Source organism: Arachis ipaensis, chromosome B1 (genome assembly GCF_059453495.1).
Source record: "Arachis ipaensis isolate K30076 ecotype BB chromosome B1, ASM5945349v1, whole genome shotgun sequence".
Taxonomy (NCBI): domain Eukaryota; kingdom Viridiplantae; phylum Streptophyta; class Magnoliopsida; order Fabales; family Fabaceae; genus Arachis; species Arachis ipaensis.
The window spans coordinates 132,982,857-132,999,547 of record NC_142436.1 but is presented as its reverse complement, the minus strand read 5'-3'; the positions used below and the strand labels follow the sequence as shown (position 1 = coordinate 132,999,547).

At 38.1% G+C, this 16,691-nt stretch overlaps 1 protein-coding gene across 1 annotated transcript; it reads right to left on the bottom strand.

Annotated features, from left to right (window-relative positions):
- Window positions 1-9,689: 9,689 nt before the first annotated feature.
- Window positions 9,690-14,314, bottom strand: LOC107614199 (uncharacterized; the record flags this gene model as incomplete). The annotated part of the gene is made up of 4 exons (XM_088503043.1): window positions 14,168-14,314; window positions 14,022-14,075; window positions 13,788-13,944; window positions 9,690-11,648 (listed from the first exon to the last, which is right to left on the bottom strand). A coding segment is annotated over exon 4 (1,212 nt), but the record flags the coding sequence as incomplete, so codon positions are not given.
- Window positions 14,315-16,691: the final 2,377 nt, after the last annotated feature.

Genomic DNA, 16,691 nt, shown 5'->3' with positions numbered 1-16,691 from the left:
TAAATTAATAAATTTTACTAATAGTTATGTATTGTTTCACATTTGATTATGTAATAAGAAGATAAAATTTGATATTATGTATTGGTTTCCATATATCTAAGTCATAGGATCTCTAAGGATGCAAAAGTTTCATCTACTATGCAACTCACACAACACAATCCTTTGATGTTAGTGACTAGTAACTCATGGTTAGCTCTTTCAATTTAAAGTTAGTTATTATTGGTGTTATATTGTCTTCTCTTTCGTAAAACTTTTTATTCCATAACAATCTTTAAATGCACTTAGCCTTATGAATCATGATGCTATAATGACTCAAAAATGTCATATACTATGTCTTACATTTTTTGTTCACACAAGAGTGACTTAAAAACAAATGACCCATCACATAAAACATCTGATCGATTCTAGCAGCACGCAGCTTGTCACACTTGAGCGAGTTCAAGTATATGAGTGAATCATTATAGATATCCACAATCATAAGATATCAGTGTCAGTTTAAGTGGAAGGGGGCATAAATAGAAAGAAAATTATTATAATTCATTTTGAAGCAGCCTAACAATTTAATTGTCATGAAAGTAATGGAAGATGTTTAACAATTACCTTAGTAAGATCATCAGCAAAGCCCATATAACACTGCTAGATGAATTCCAATCTCTTTCTGCAAAATGCACTTGGATTCGACCCTAATCAGATTACCATAAATACTAATAATAATAATGCTTACATGCCACTAATGATGATAACTTTATTAATACCAACGATGCTCAAAATAATATTAGTAATACATTTCTTGAAAATAATAGTATTAGTCATGATAATAATGTCAAGCACGATTTAAAAAATAAAAAGAGATAATCTCCATGACAATGGCAGCAATTACAATAATATTGTTAATATCATAATTTTTAATCACCAAAAGGAATCATAACAAGAATCATAATTAAAAAATTCTTAATTAAATCAAAATATATTTGCACCAAAAATCACATTTAGAATGTTCATAATTTCAACAACATGCATATTTTTATACATTACATGGTTAGATTTAGTTAATCACTAACCCAAACAATAAAATTCAACTACATGACAGAAGACTCATAGCAAACATCGACGATAACTACCAAATGCATCTATTTGCCTATTCATATGTCAACATAGTTGCCAACAGATTCAACTCCTACAAGGATGACAGAAAGGACAGTAATTCAGGGGAGTTATAGGAGAACATATACTTGTATTTGAGTTATTTCATCCATTATAAATTTATAATATAGCCATGAACATAGACATTACATCATCCACGACTTCTTGCCCTGAGCGCGACGTCCATAAAGCTTCCCTATTACCTTGGTAGTGTTTGTTAGGTATCAATAGCTCCCTTTTGAAGTTTAAACCATCTTAATCCAACTCCTAACTAATTCCTAAAGAAAATGACGCCATTAGAAACCAAAGGAATGAACTACATACTTGTTGTCCAGCTTGTGGGCAAATATGTATTCAACGATTACTAACTCCACAGTAGCAAAATTCATTCCATTAGGAGGACAGAAAACATCAATACACTGAAAATATATAGCATCACACATATTCAATTGGTACATAAGCACTCACAACTTATATAATGATAAAAGACCATATACAATACAAGAGGGGCCTAAAAAATGGAAAAAAAAAATTACTCGCACATATATATTACATACCTGAGGGAATTCTCCACCATTCATGAAGCTTGGGGGCGTTTACCCTATAAAAGAGAGGGACCTTCCTTTCAGATTGTGGTGCAAGCGTTTGTTGAATGGACTCGTCTCTGGAGTTTTATTCCAACATCTTCTGTCGAAATGTTCATAACCACACAAAAATTAAAAATAACAAATAACTAACTATACACATTTGCAGTTTCAAAATATAAACCATGAAGATATTATTTTCTACTCTTAAATCTTTAATGATTATTTTTTCCCCTTTGAAGGTTTTGATGGAAGCTTCATTACATCCTTAGCATGAAACTTGCAATTTGGTCTCCAGTTGTCTTTACATAATCATTTTTCTCACATCTTATTTATAAAGCATCCACAACCTCTGCACCAAATTTCTTTTTTCCCCTTTGAGTTTTCATGTTCATTTTCAAATCACCAAACAAAACTCTATTTCTAGAACTCCACTCCTCTTGGTACGTTAGTGGTCTCTCACGTCCCTTCGCATATTCCAACCAAAGGATCTTCAAAAGGATCCCATGTCCAGTGACTACATGCTTTACCTTCTTAATCTGCTATGCTTGAGCCTCCATAATGATTGCTCAATCAATGCCAAGCAAAATTTGTGAGGAAAACAAAAATACATATTTTAGATAAAGCCCAATATATCAAATATAGTATCTTGTCAAGAATTAACACAATAGATGCTTAAACTTATTACCTCCCATACTTTGTTGAAGACATCCATGGTGGAATCCTCTATTGCCGATAACTCCTCCTCTGTGGTAGCGGCTTTCTCCTTGCACTCCTCCACAACTGAGTCCTCGGCCAAGGTTATGTCAGGAGGCACAGCCTTCAAGTCATCACCCTTACCGTCCTTCTTCATCTCTACCATGAACAATTCTTGGGACAGAGTACTCAACCAAATATATTCGTGCCAACGTAATACAAGAGCATGAAATTATTTCATGACATAGCAATTTATCACACATGATGATGTTCTTTTTCCACTAAAATAATGTAGACTTGGGCCTCAAAATGTCAATCCCCTGATGGCCCAACTCTAACATTCTCAAAAAATGAAGAGTGTTCAAGACATGGGAGAAAACTTCTCCTAGAAGTCATTAACAAATAAAATAATATAAAGTAATATAAAAGAAAGAGATGATAGAGATCAGTGTCTCTCTCATGGCAATTCCAATGTGCTATTAATGTAACACCCTACTACACAGTGTTTTATGCTTAAGTCATAGAACAGAGGTAGTGTGGTATTACAGACCTTTAATAGTAAGGATATACATATAATACTGAAAGAAATAATATACTAGGAGCCTTGAAACAGAGCGGGTAAACAAAAATCGCAAAATAAAAAGCGCAACGCTCAAGGAATAGGATTACTTGCGTGCTAAGAAACCTAATAGGAACATGATAAAACAATAAACGAAGGGATAAAGAAAAGCCAAGGAACAGCATAACTAGCCTCTGACTCAGCCTGCGAAGCTAAGGCTGGCCGGAGGATACATATATACATATAAACATACATAAGTGTCCCCAAAATATACCAAAATACCAAAGTAAACTCCTATCTCTCCCTCAACCTCTAAGAGGAGCAGCATACATAAGTTACTTGGAGAGTAAGCTACACATATACATACATATATACAAATAGAAACCAAAATATACCCAAGGACTACTTCGCTTTCCAGAATCCAGACGCCTAGCGAGGAGCCTCTCGACCTACATCTGAAAAACAACAATACAATATGGAATGAGAACCGGAGGTTCTCAGCATGGTAAAAGTGCCACGCGTATAAGAAATACGGTCCTGAGAATGCCATAGGCAATCCTAGAACTCCGTTATTCAATTATCCAACTTAAGTACTAAACAGAAGCCATAAACAGGGGTAGGTATTCTAAATCTGCCTAACTTACTCAAGTTCAAGCTTAACCTAACATCAAACCATTTCCTTCGTTTTCTCCATCCTTTCATCATTCAGAATGTAACAGAAACAAGCAACCAAACAAGTTCACGCACAAGTAATGATCAAATAGTACAAATAGCAAGTATAACAAATAGCAGGTAATATATATCAATTAGGCATACCCAAAAAATGCATAGCAATCAATACAAACAAATGCATATGATGCATGCCTGTCCTATGGCTGATGGGGCCCATCTGTCGGTTATCCAGCCAACCCGACAAGTCTGAAAACCTTAGACTGTCCCCCGTTGCGCATCCCCAAGAGTCTATGCATAGAGTTCACATTCAATCATCATATAATCACTCAATGGGGGCTATCCATACCCGGGAATTTATACGTGCCCGGTCACCCTTACGACGTAGGGTCAACAGAGTATCGAGATTCAACCTGGAACACGTGGTGGCGAGCCACGGCTCTTACCCAGGGAACTCGTATCTCAGATAGCATTATTCATAAGCCATTTCATAGTCATAATCATTATTTAATCATTCATCAAGCCATGGCATATTAACTCCTTTTATTAACAACCTCCCTTTCACATTTTTCATCGTCATTCCCTTATAATTCAACTTGATTACCCTTTCCGGGTCCTGACCAAACTTTTTATCAAACTCTTCTCATCCTTCTTAATATCGAATAATCTTAAAATCAACCCAACTCTAACATTAAATCAATCACATCACACGAGGATTGAACTTTAACTTCTCGAACTCATGACTATCACTAAGACATCCTCGACACTCTATTTTCTTTTCTGTTTTTAATATAGCAAATGAACTCGAAATTGCACAAACTTTATGTCCAGGCGTTCATATTGAAATAAGCTTTCTAACAAACTAAATATCATAATTTTCTGATTTTTCTAGCCTTAGGAATAAAGGAAAAACTGTGACTGCTCTGCAGTGCATAAAACCAGAAAAACAGCAGCAGCATGTGATATTCAAAATTCAATATAAAATCCAAGTTAAATCCAATGACTTTGAAAATTAATGTAGTTAAAATTTACTCATCCAGGTTTCTTTCTCAATTGGTTCTGAGTCAATACCATTTTTAATGAAAAAGTTACATTACCTGGAAGTTAAGTAAAAATGAGACAAAATCTGTTTTAAAAACCAACAAGCTTAGTACCTTTCAATTGGAATAACTTTTATTACAAAACTCCAATTAAGCTAAATTTTGATTTGAGAACCCCTAGCTCATCTAAAAACAAGTGTGTCTTGGTTGCAACCCAATTTCTATTTAATTCTAAGAGTTACAAGCATTGGAAGTTGATGCATAGCTTGCTGAAATCTGTTTCTTTTTAGTTTTGACCACCAATATTCAAAAATTCACAGCTCCCAATCCTCAACTCTTAAAATTCTGAAATTTTAGAGAACTAAAGAAAGTTAATCAAATTTTATAAAAAAATTGATTTCGCTCCAAAACTCAACTCGTAAAAGTCGCAGCAAGACAAACAAGTTGCTGCCTGTTTGATCTTTTCTGCTGCTGGACAGATTTAACAACCTAACTTTAAAAATTTGCCATAAATTGTATACTTAACAAAAAAGTCCCAAAATTTCCAGTTTAGTTCCTTATATTCCCAAGTTTAGCCCAAACTTGGTCTCATGCAATTCCGATCATTACATAATTAGTTACAGCATATACAATACCACCACAATACAACTCTACATCCTTATTAACAAACACCAATTCTAATCCATCATAAATAAATATAAGAGCACACCATTAATAGCTTTCACACCTCATAATTCTAATATATAAATTCACTAACAAATCTATTCTAACAACATTACAAGGCTAATCATTAAATACAACAAACAATCCAACTTATTCTATGGTTCCTCTAACCTAAGTTTTCACAACACCGTAAATATTAAACGTGCGAAACTTAAACCATACCTTAGCCGATCACTTAATTCACCCAAGGCAGCTTCTCAACATAAAATCACAGCCCCTCCAAGCTCAATCAAACAGCCCCAAAGCAAGCCTTGTCACCAACGAAGCTCCAAGTAATCCAAATTCAAGTTCAATACATAAACACCCTCTTAAACTACACCTAATACACATATATATGTTCCAATTCAGTTCTCTATTACCAAAAACAAGATTGAGCTAGGGTTAGGGTGTTCTTACCATACCCATATGCTCAATAGCTTGAGCCCACAAGTTCCGGAATCTAACTTGAACCTAGAACACAAAAATTGGACAAGATTCACTATAGGTTTTCAAGTTTACCAAAGAAAGAGGGATAGAGATTCTGAACTCAATAGAAGGCTTACCAGAGAAATTGTTTGGATAGAAAGGTAGAGCTCGACGCGCTGAGCGCGTGGCCGCGAATGGTGCGGCAATCGGAGCCCGGATGAGGAAGTTATGGTAGTTGGAAAGAATGGTGAGGGTTAGGTTTCTTCTCTTCTCCCCCTTGCTGTGTTTTTCGTTGCTGTGGTGAAATGGAGAAGATGAAGCTGCTGCTTCATTTATGTTAGGGGCCCGGTTGAACCCATGGGTCCGGTTTGGGCCCCGGTTCAACCGGTTCGGCCCTTCCGGTCCGATTTTGGGCCAAATTATCGAAATTGGTATCAAAATTTTCGTTTCGATGAGCTCTATCCTATTTTAATATTAGTTTTGTATTTTTAACTTTCCTAATTAAAATTCAATATATTAACTAATAATTTACCGATTTTAGCGGGGTTTACATCCTACCCACCTAATTAGGAATTTTGTCCTCAAAATTCAGAGGGAGTTACCTGAAAAGAGGTGTGGGTAGTCCTTTCGCATCTCTGATTCAAGCTCCCAGGTATGTTCTTCAATACCTGCCCGACTCCAAGCTACTTTCACCAAAGAAACTTCCTTTCCGCGGAGACGTTTGGTGCTGGTATCATCAATCCTAACCGGAGTTACTGGAAGCGTCAGGTCTTCTCTCACTTGGACTGATTCCGGTTCTAGGACATGACTAGGATCAAAAGTGTATTTACGAAGCTGCGATACATGGAACACGTCATGCAGGTTCAAAAGATGTGGTGGTAACGCGATCCTATACGCCACTGGTCCAATTCTCTTCAGGATTTCAAACGGCCCAATGTAACGGGGATTTAACTTCTTGGTTTTGATGGACCTCCCTATTCCAGTGGTTGGAGTAACCTTCAAGAAGACGTACTCTCCTTCCTCAAATTCTAGAGGCTTCCGTCTTCGGTCTGCATAGCTCTTCTGACGGCTTTGAGCTTCAAGCATTCGACTCCGAATTCTCTTTATTTGCTCAGTGGTTTCACTTACCATTTCAGGTCCTATCAAGCTCTTTTCTCCTGCTTCGTACCAACATAATGGAGACTGGCATTTTCTTCCATACAAAGCCTCATATGGAGCCATTCCAATACTTGCATGATAGCTATTGTTATAAGCAAATTCTACCAAAGGCATATATCGATCCCAGCTCGCCGGTTGATCCAAAACACAAGCTCTTAACATGTCTTCCAAGGTTTGGATTGTTCTTTCTGATTGGCCATCCGTCTGAGGATGATAGGCAGTGCTTAAGCTCAATTGAGTGCCAAAAGCTCGCTGAAATGCACCCCAGAACCGTGATGTAAAGCGAGGATCTCTATCCGATACAATGGTGGAAGGTACGCCATGTAACCTCACAATCTCCTTTATATATAAGCGCGCCAACTCCTCCATAGAACAACTTATCCGAATAGGCAGAAAATGAGCTGATTTGGTCAATCGGTCTATAACCACCCAAATAGCATCACAACCGGTCCGAGTCCTTGGTAAGCCCAAAACAAAATCCATAGCAATGCTCTCCCATTTCCACTGTGGAATCTCCAAAGGTTGAAGGGTTCCTGCTGGCTTTTGGTGTTCGATCTTAACTTTCTGACAAGTTAGGCATTTAGAAACATGTAACGCCACATCATTTTTCATTCCTGGCCACCAGAACATCGTTTTTAAGTCTTGGTACATCTTAGTGCTTCCAGGATGAATGGAGAACCCGCTCTTATGAGCTTCCTTCAATATGTTATGTCGCAAATCCCCAACATCTGGCACAATTATCCGGCCCTTGAACCTCCACAATCCATCTCTATCTTCTGACACTCTCCATTGCTTGCCTTTCTCAATCGCCGGCAAAATCTTATACAATTCTTGGTCGTTCTGATGAGCCTTTATCAGTTCAGCCTTGAATTCGCTTGAGATCTGTAATTGGCTTAAGCATAAAGTCCCAAACTCTTCTCTGATTCCCAATTTCAATCCTTCGAAGGCTCTCAACAACTCTTCCTCTCTCAGCATCATCCAGGCAGCACATAGGGATTTTCTACTCAAGGCATCCGCCACTACATTCGCCTTTCCCGGATAATAGTTTAGCTCGAAGTCATAATCCTTCAGAAGTTCCATCCACCTCCTCTGACGCATATTCAATTCTTTTTGTTCAAACAGGTACTTCAGACTCTTATGGTCCGAGAAGACTTGAAATTTCACTCCATAGAGATAATGCCTCCAAATCTTCAAGGCAAAGACAACGGCTGCAAGTTCCAAATCATGAGTCGGATAGTTTCTTTCATGAGGTCTTAATTGACGTGAGGCATAAGCTACAACCTTATGATGCTGCATCAACACGCATCCTAAACCTTTCAAGGATGCATCACAGTACACCTCGAATGGTTCTCTCGGCTCAGGCAACACTAATACAGGGGCGGTAGTCAATATCTGCTTTAAGGCAAGGAAATTCTCCTCACACTCGGGAGTCCATACAAAAGGAACATCCTTCCTGGTCAGCTTCGTTAAGGGTAAAGCGAGCTGTGAAAACCCTTTAATGAACCTTCGATAATAACCCGCCAAGCCTAAGAAACTCCTGATTTCCGTCACTGAAGTTGGCCGCTCCCAATTCATCACCGCCTCAACCTTAGTGGGATCCACTGCTATTCCTTGTTTACTTACCACATGACCAAGAAATTTCACCTCAGACTTCCAGAACTCACACTTGGATAGCTTGGCATACAACTTCCTATCCTTCAGAATTTGTAGCACTGTTCGCAAGTGTTCAGCATGCTCATCCTCAGTCTTAGAATAGATAAGAATGTCGTCAATAAACACAACAACAAACTTATCCAGATATGGATGGAAAATTCTGTTCATGTAATCCATGAATATCGCCGGAGCGTTGGTTAGTCCGAAGGACATCACGGTATATTCATAGTGGCCATAGCGCGTTCTGAAGGCAGTCTTTGGGATATCCTCATCTCTAACCCTTATCTGGTGGTATCCGGATCGTAGATCAATCTTGGAGAACACGCCAGCTCCCTGTAATTGGTCCATCAGGTCATCAATCCTTGGCAGCGGATATTTATTCTTCACTGTAACCTTATTCAGCTGCCTATAGTCAACACATAAGCGCATGGTTCCATCTTTCTTCTTCACCAATAATACTGGCGCACCCCACGGAGATACACTTGGTCGGATAAAATTCTTACCCAACAGATCCTCCAGTTGAGACTTCAATTCGGCCATTTCTAGAGGCGACATCCTGTAAGGAGCACTCGAGATTGGTCCGGCCCCAGGTACTAAATCAATAGCAAACTCAACTTCCCGTTTCGGTGGAAATTCATCAATATCATCAGGGAACACCTCCGGAAACTCACACACAACTGGGATTTGTTCCAAATCTTGATCATCACCCGAAACACCCGCAGCTAGCAACAATATCCCCTGACATTCAGCCCCAGAACAGTTCACCATCATGGAATTCAAGTAGTAGTTATTCACTACAACCGGCCCTTCAGTGTCTTCAGGCATGAAATACACTGTTTTCGCCGAGCAATCTAATAGAACGCGGTTCTTGGATAACCAGTCCAATCCCAGAATGAGATCAAGACCAGTCATCGTCAAACAAATTAAGTTATGCACGAAATCACGCCCTTGTACTCGAAAAGGAACTTGGGGGCACCCTAATCTAGTCACCATAGCCTCGTGGGTAGCATTATATACCTTTAAATCATACCCCAGTACTACTATTTTCAATCCTAGCTTATCAACCTTCTCAAATGCAATAAAAGTATGTGAAGCTCCAGAATCAAACAAAGCATTCAAAGTTTTACCCGCCATCTCACATTTACCTCGGATCAATGCCTCTGACCCCTCAGCGCCTATAGAAGAAGTAGTGTATACCCTTCCTGGTTGCTGCACCCTGCCTGTCTCATATCTCTTCTTCTCGGGGCAACCACTAGCCAAGTGTCCCGGCTGCCCACAGGAGTAACAGACTCCAGTCCCAAACCTACATTGTCCTGAATGATACTTTCCACATCTGTGGCAACTCATATCCTGCTGTGGCTGCTTACCCTGTCTCCTTCCCTGATTAGCATTGGTATTAGGCCTCCTGGAGTTGCCTTGCCCCTGATTATTCTGAGGAACAAAGCTACCACGCTTGAACTGTCTGCCTCTGGGTGCAAAATTTCTCCCTGTGGTCCTCTGGAATGGCATCCTCAGACCCCCTTTTTCTGCTGCAGCCCTTCTAACACAATCCTCTGCCACCCTGCTCCTATTTACCAACTCAGAAAACACCCGAATCTGCATAGGCGCCACAAAGCTCTGAATGTCACTCCTAAGGCCTCCTTCATACTTTATGCATTTCCACTCAGCAAAGTCCTCAGGAGCTCCCTGACAGATGCGTGAGAAGCGGCACAATTCCTCAAACTTACTGGTATACTCAGTGATGGTCATCTGTCCCTGTTTAAGCTGAAGCAGTTCGAGTTCTCTGGCATTTCTAACTGAAGTGGGGAAATATTTTTTATAGAATTCATCTCGGAACAACTCCCAAGATATCACAATCCCATCAGGTTGCAGAATGCGCCTCATGCCCTGCCACCAGTGCTGAGCTTCACCATGCAACTGATAGGTCCCAAACTCAACCCACTGCTCATCCGGAACCTGTTGAGCCTGTAATGCTCGCTCAATGGCCTGTATCCAATTATCAGCATCAGTCGGATTCGAGGCCCCTCTGAAAGTTGGAGGGTGAACCTTCAGGAAGGAATGCAGTGACATAGGACCATTCTCACCATTATTACCATTATTTCCATTATTAATTTGATTTCCCAGGGCTTCAGCTGTTGCTTGCATTGCTGCTGCCATATTGCCTAATGCAGCCATGAAGTCTATAGGATTAGGAGTGTTTCCTGATGCCTCAGGCATGGCATTGCCTATTCGGCCTCTACCTCGCCCGCGTCCGCGTCCGCGAGTAGACATCTGGTCCCTATACACACCAAACAGGTGATATCAAGTTGATCAGTCTCAATATCGCAAGTTCAGTGCTTTAAGTCCCAAATGCATGCTCAGGAACGTTTATGCCACATACATCAATTAGATATCCTAATAGCACATAAACACATACACAGAGAATGCACAAAAGCACAATCAGTCCGTCCTCAGGCTCTATAGGAACGAACTGCTCTGATACCATAATGTAACACCCTACTACACAGTGTTTTATGCTTAAGTCATAGAACAGAGGTAGTGTGGTATTACAGACCTTTAATAGTAAGGATATACATATAATACTGAAAGAAATAATATACTAGGAGCCTTGAAACAGAGCGGGTAAACAAAAATCGCAAAATAAAAAGCGCAACGCTCAAGGAATAGGATTACTTGCGTGCTAAGAAACCTAATAGGAACATGATAAAACAATAAACGAAGGGATAAAGAAAAGCCAAGGAACAGCATAACTAGCCTCTGACTCAGCCTGCGAAGCTAAGGCTGGCCGGAGGATACATATATACATATAAACATACATAAGTGTCCCCAAAATATACCAAAATACCAAAGTAAACTCCTATCTCTCCCTCAACCTCTAAGAGGAGCAGCATACATAAGTTACTTGGAGAGTAAGCTACACATATACATACATATATACAAATAGAAACCAAAATATACCCAAGGACTACTTCGCTTTCCAGAATCCAGACGCCTAGCGAGGAGCCTCTCGACCTGCATCTGAAAAACAACAATACAATATGGAATGAGAACCGGAGGTTCTCAGCATGGTAAAAGTGCCACGCGTATAAGAAATACGGTCCTGAGAATGCCATAGGCAATCCTAGAACTCCGTTATTCAATTATCCAACTTAAGTACTAAACAGAAGCCATAAACAGGGGTAGGTATTCTAAATCTGCCTAACTTACTCAAGTTCAAGCTTAACCTAACATCAAACCATTTCCTCCGTTTTCTCCATCCTTTCATCATTCAGAATGTAACAGAAACAAGCAACCAAACAAGTTCACGCACAAGTAATGATCAAATAGTACAAATAGCAAGTATAACAAATAGCAGGTAATATATATCAATTAGGCATACCCAAAAAATGCATAGCAATCAATACAAACAAATGCATATGATGCATGCCTGTCCTATGGCTGATGGGGCCCATCTGTCAGTTATCCAGCCAACCCGACAAGTCCGAAAACCTTAGACTGTCCCCCGTCGCGCATCCCCAAGAGTCTATGCATAGAGTTCACATTCAATCATCATATAATCACTCAATGGGGGCTATCCATACCCGGGAATTTATACGTGCCCGGTCACCCTTACGACGTAGGGTCAACAGAGTATCGAGATTCAACCTGGAACACGTGGTGGCGAGCCACGGCTCTTACCCAGGGAACTCGTATCTCAGATAGCATTATTCATAAGCCATTTCATAGTCATAATCATTATTTAATCATTCATCAAGCCATGGCATATTAACTCCTTTTATTAACAACCTCCCTTTCACATTTTTCATCGTCATTCCCTTATAATTCAACTTGATTACCCTTTCCGGGTCCTGACCAAACTTTTTATCAAACTCTTCTCATCCTTCTTAATATCGAATAATCTTAAAATCAACCCAACTCTAACATTAAATCAATCACATCACACGAGGATTGAACTTTAACTTCTCGAACTCATGACTATCACTAAGACATCCTCGACACTCTATTTTCTTTTCTGTTTTTAATATAGCAAATGAACTCGAAATTGCACAAACTTTATGTCCAGGCGTTCATATTGAAATAAGCTTTCTAACAAACTAAATATCATAATTTTCTGATTTTTCTAGCCTTAGAAATAAAGGAAAAACTGTGACTGCTCTGCAGTGCATAAAACCAGAAAAACAGCAGCAGCATGTGATATTCAAAATTCAATATAAAATCCAAGTTAAATCCAATGACTTTGAAAATTAATGTAGTTAAAATTTACTCATCCAGGTTTCTTTCTCAATTGGTTCTGAGTCAATACCATTTTTAATGAAAAAGTTACATTACCTGGAAGTTAAGTAAAAATGAGACAAAATCTGTTTTAAAAACCAACAAGCTTAGTACCTTTCAATTGGAATAACTTTTATTACAAAACTCCAATTAAGCTAAATTTTGATTTGAGAACCCCTAGCTCATCTAAAAACAAGTGTGTCTTGGTTGCAACCCAATTTCTATTTAATTCTAAGAGTTACAAGCATTGGAAGTTGATGCATAGTTTGCTGAAATCTGTTTCTTTTTAGTTTTGACCACCAATATTCAAAAATTCACAGCTCCCAATCCTCAACTCTTAAAATTCTGAAATTTTAGAGAACTAAAGAAAGTTAATCAAATTTTATAAAAAAATTGATTTCGCTCCAAAACTCAACTCGTAAAAGTCGCAGCAAGACAAACAAGTTGCTGCCTGTTTGATCTTTTCTGCTGCTGGACAGATTTAACAACCTAACTTTAAAAATTTGCCATAAATTGTATACTTAACAAAAAAGTCCCAAAATTTCCAGTTTAGTTCCTTATATTCCCAAGTTTAGCCCAAACTTGGTCTCATGCAATTCCGATCATTACATAATTAGTTACAGCATATACAATACCACCACAATACAACTCTACATCCTTATTAACAAACACCAATTCTAATCCATCATAAATAAATATAAGAGCACACCATTAATAGCTTTCACACCTCATAATTCTAATATATAAATTCACTAACAAATCTATTCTAACAACATTACAAGGCTAATCATTAAATACAACAAACAATCCAACTTATTCTATGGTTCCTCTAACCTAAGTTTTCACAACACCGTAAATATTAAACGTGCGAAACTTAAACCATACCTTAGCCGATCACTTAATTCACCCAAGGCAGCTTCTCAACATAAAATCACAGCCCCTCCAAGCTCAATCAAACAGCCCCAAAGCAAGCCTTGTCACCAACGAAGCTCCAAGTAATCCAAATTCAAGTTCAATACATAAACACCCTCTTAAACTACACCTAATACACATATATATGTTCCAATTCAGTTCTCTATTACCAAAAACAAGATTGAGCTAGGGTTAGGGTGTTCTTACCATACCCATATGCTCAATAGCTTGAGCCCACAAGTTCCGGAATCTAACTTGAACCTAGAACACAAAAATTGGACAAGATTCACTATAGGTTTTCAAGTTTACCAAAGAAAGAGGGATAGAGATTCTGAACTCAATAGAAGGCTTACCAGAGAAATTGTTTGGATAGAAAGGTAGAGCTCGACGCGCTGAGCGCGTGGCCGCGAACGGTGCGGCAATCGGAGCCCGGATGAGGAAGTTATGGTAGTTGGAAAGAATGGTGAGGGTTAGGTTTCTTCTCTTCTCCCCCTTGCTGTGTTTTTCGTTGCTGTGGTGAAATGGAGAAGATGAAGCTGCTGCTTCATTTATGTTAGGGGCTCGGTTGAACCCATGGGTCCGGTTTGGGCCCCGGTTCAACCGGTTCGGTCCTTCCGGTCCGATTTTGGGCCAAATTATCGAAATTGGTATCAAAATTTTCGTTTCGATGAGCTCTATCCTATTTTAATATTAGTTTTGTATTTTTAACTTTCCTAATTAAAATTCAATATATTAACTAATAATTTACCGATTTTAGCGGGGTTTACAATTAATCTGTTGTTGTTTTTCCACACACTCTTCTTTTAAAATGATGATTTATTAGACACCAATGACTATTCATATAGATTACACAATTTTGCTAGTTTATGGCATGACAATTAGAATTTGATGTAGTTTTTTATTTCCCTAGCTACATGTCAGTCACAACTCACAACACATTAGAAGATTACCATATTCATTTAAAAATTGTTTGGGAGATTTCTCTTATTCAATTTATTTTGCAACCTAGTAAAATATTTATTAATAATATTAATTGAATTCAACGACAATACTGAAATTAATAAATAATGTTATTATGTAAAAGGATGACCATAACTGACCCCTAAGCCTATTAATATTCATGTATTTATTTGAACAGTATTAAAAGCTTTTTTCACATTTAATGTCTTTTAAAAATTAATAGACATTAACGGCGGAGGTATTCAAAATTAACGTTAAAATATTAAATTATAATTAACACAAATTATTTTTCATATGGAATACACATTGGTGTATTTGCTGAATATTGAGGAGGGAAGTGTTTTGCCGCGTTGTGGGTGTCAGATTCAACATGCCAGGAGCGTGGTGATAGAGCCCGTTAGTGGCGTGGCAGTCCCCCTTTAACACGCAACGGGCGTGGTGATGTGGCGGGCAAAGACAGGTAGCAGTGCTCTACCAACACGCGGGGGGCATGCTGCCCTGGAGTTCGTGAAGCGTTGCAAGTTTTTGCTTATTTTCGATGATGCAGGAGCACCACAGGGGGCATGTTGCAGGCAGAGGACAACCTCCCACCCCAGTAACTAGCGATGAGGCAATGAAGTTCTATAAATTGAAACTTCATACCCATTCATGCATATGTACCAAGAGAGAAAGAGGCTGTGAAAAAGAGGGGCATCACCAAGAAAGAAGAAGAAGAGAGTGTTATTAGCAGTGTGTTAGTAGTAGTAATAGTGTGAGTAGTGGCTTGAAAGAAAAAAATTATATAAAAAAATTATTAGTTTGTAGTGATTAAAAAATAGTACGTAATTATACTGCACCCGAAGAACATATTATCAATTATTTGGATCATCCAATTTATGTAAGTTGATCAATTTTATTTTTTTATGTATTTAATTTTTTTTTTAATTTTTGTTATTGTTAATATCATATAAAAATATAATAGGATTATTATTTTTTGTATTTTATGAGTATTTTCGAATAAAATTTTTATTTGTATAACATAATTATATTTTATTTTATATAAACGTGAATATATAATTTTTTTGTTATAATGGAATTAATTTTCTGTTATAAAAATACTATAATGGAATATATATTTTATAATTTTTGATATAAAAATACCAATAAATAAATAAATATTTTTATTTTTTAAAAATAAATATGCGAATATTTATTTTCAAAATTTTAATAAATAAATATTATAATATGTGAATATTTATAAAATATGTTATTATTAAACATTGCAAAAGTAAATATTTTTGATAAATAAATATTATTAAAAATTTTATTTAATTTTGAAAAAAAAATCATGTATGTTTATTTATTTTCAAAAAGAAATGTAAATATAAATATTTGTTTATAATATTTTGAGCCATTTTCTTATTATGTACTACAGTCATGGTAGCCATCACAGTCACCATAGTGAGTCCAGCCACCACGTTCAGTCCGGCAAGGGCAGTCATCACAGACGTCGCAGTCAGCATGATGGGCACAGTGGGCACAGTAAGCACAATCGGCACAGCCAGCACTCTCATGTCGGTCTGAAATCATACCCACACCGTCTCTTCTAACAATATGCATTTGCAAATTCCTAAGAAAGAAGTGCCACGCATCAGCTATCTCCCCCTCCACCAAGGCAAAAGCGATAGGCACAATGTTCTGGTTCCCATCTTGTGCAACAACAACCAGAAGTGTACCTTTGTATTTTTTGTATAGGTGTGTGCCGTCAACTTGAACTAGAGGCTTGCAATGCCTGAACGCCCTAATGCATGGATTGAAACTCCAAAATACGTGATGAAGTATTTCTGACACTGTCCGCCTCCTCACTCCCGTTGTACAGTGGTCGTGTTTCAATTTGGACAATTGAACCAGCCATCTTCTAAACCATAACCGAGAGCC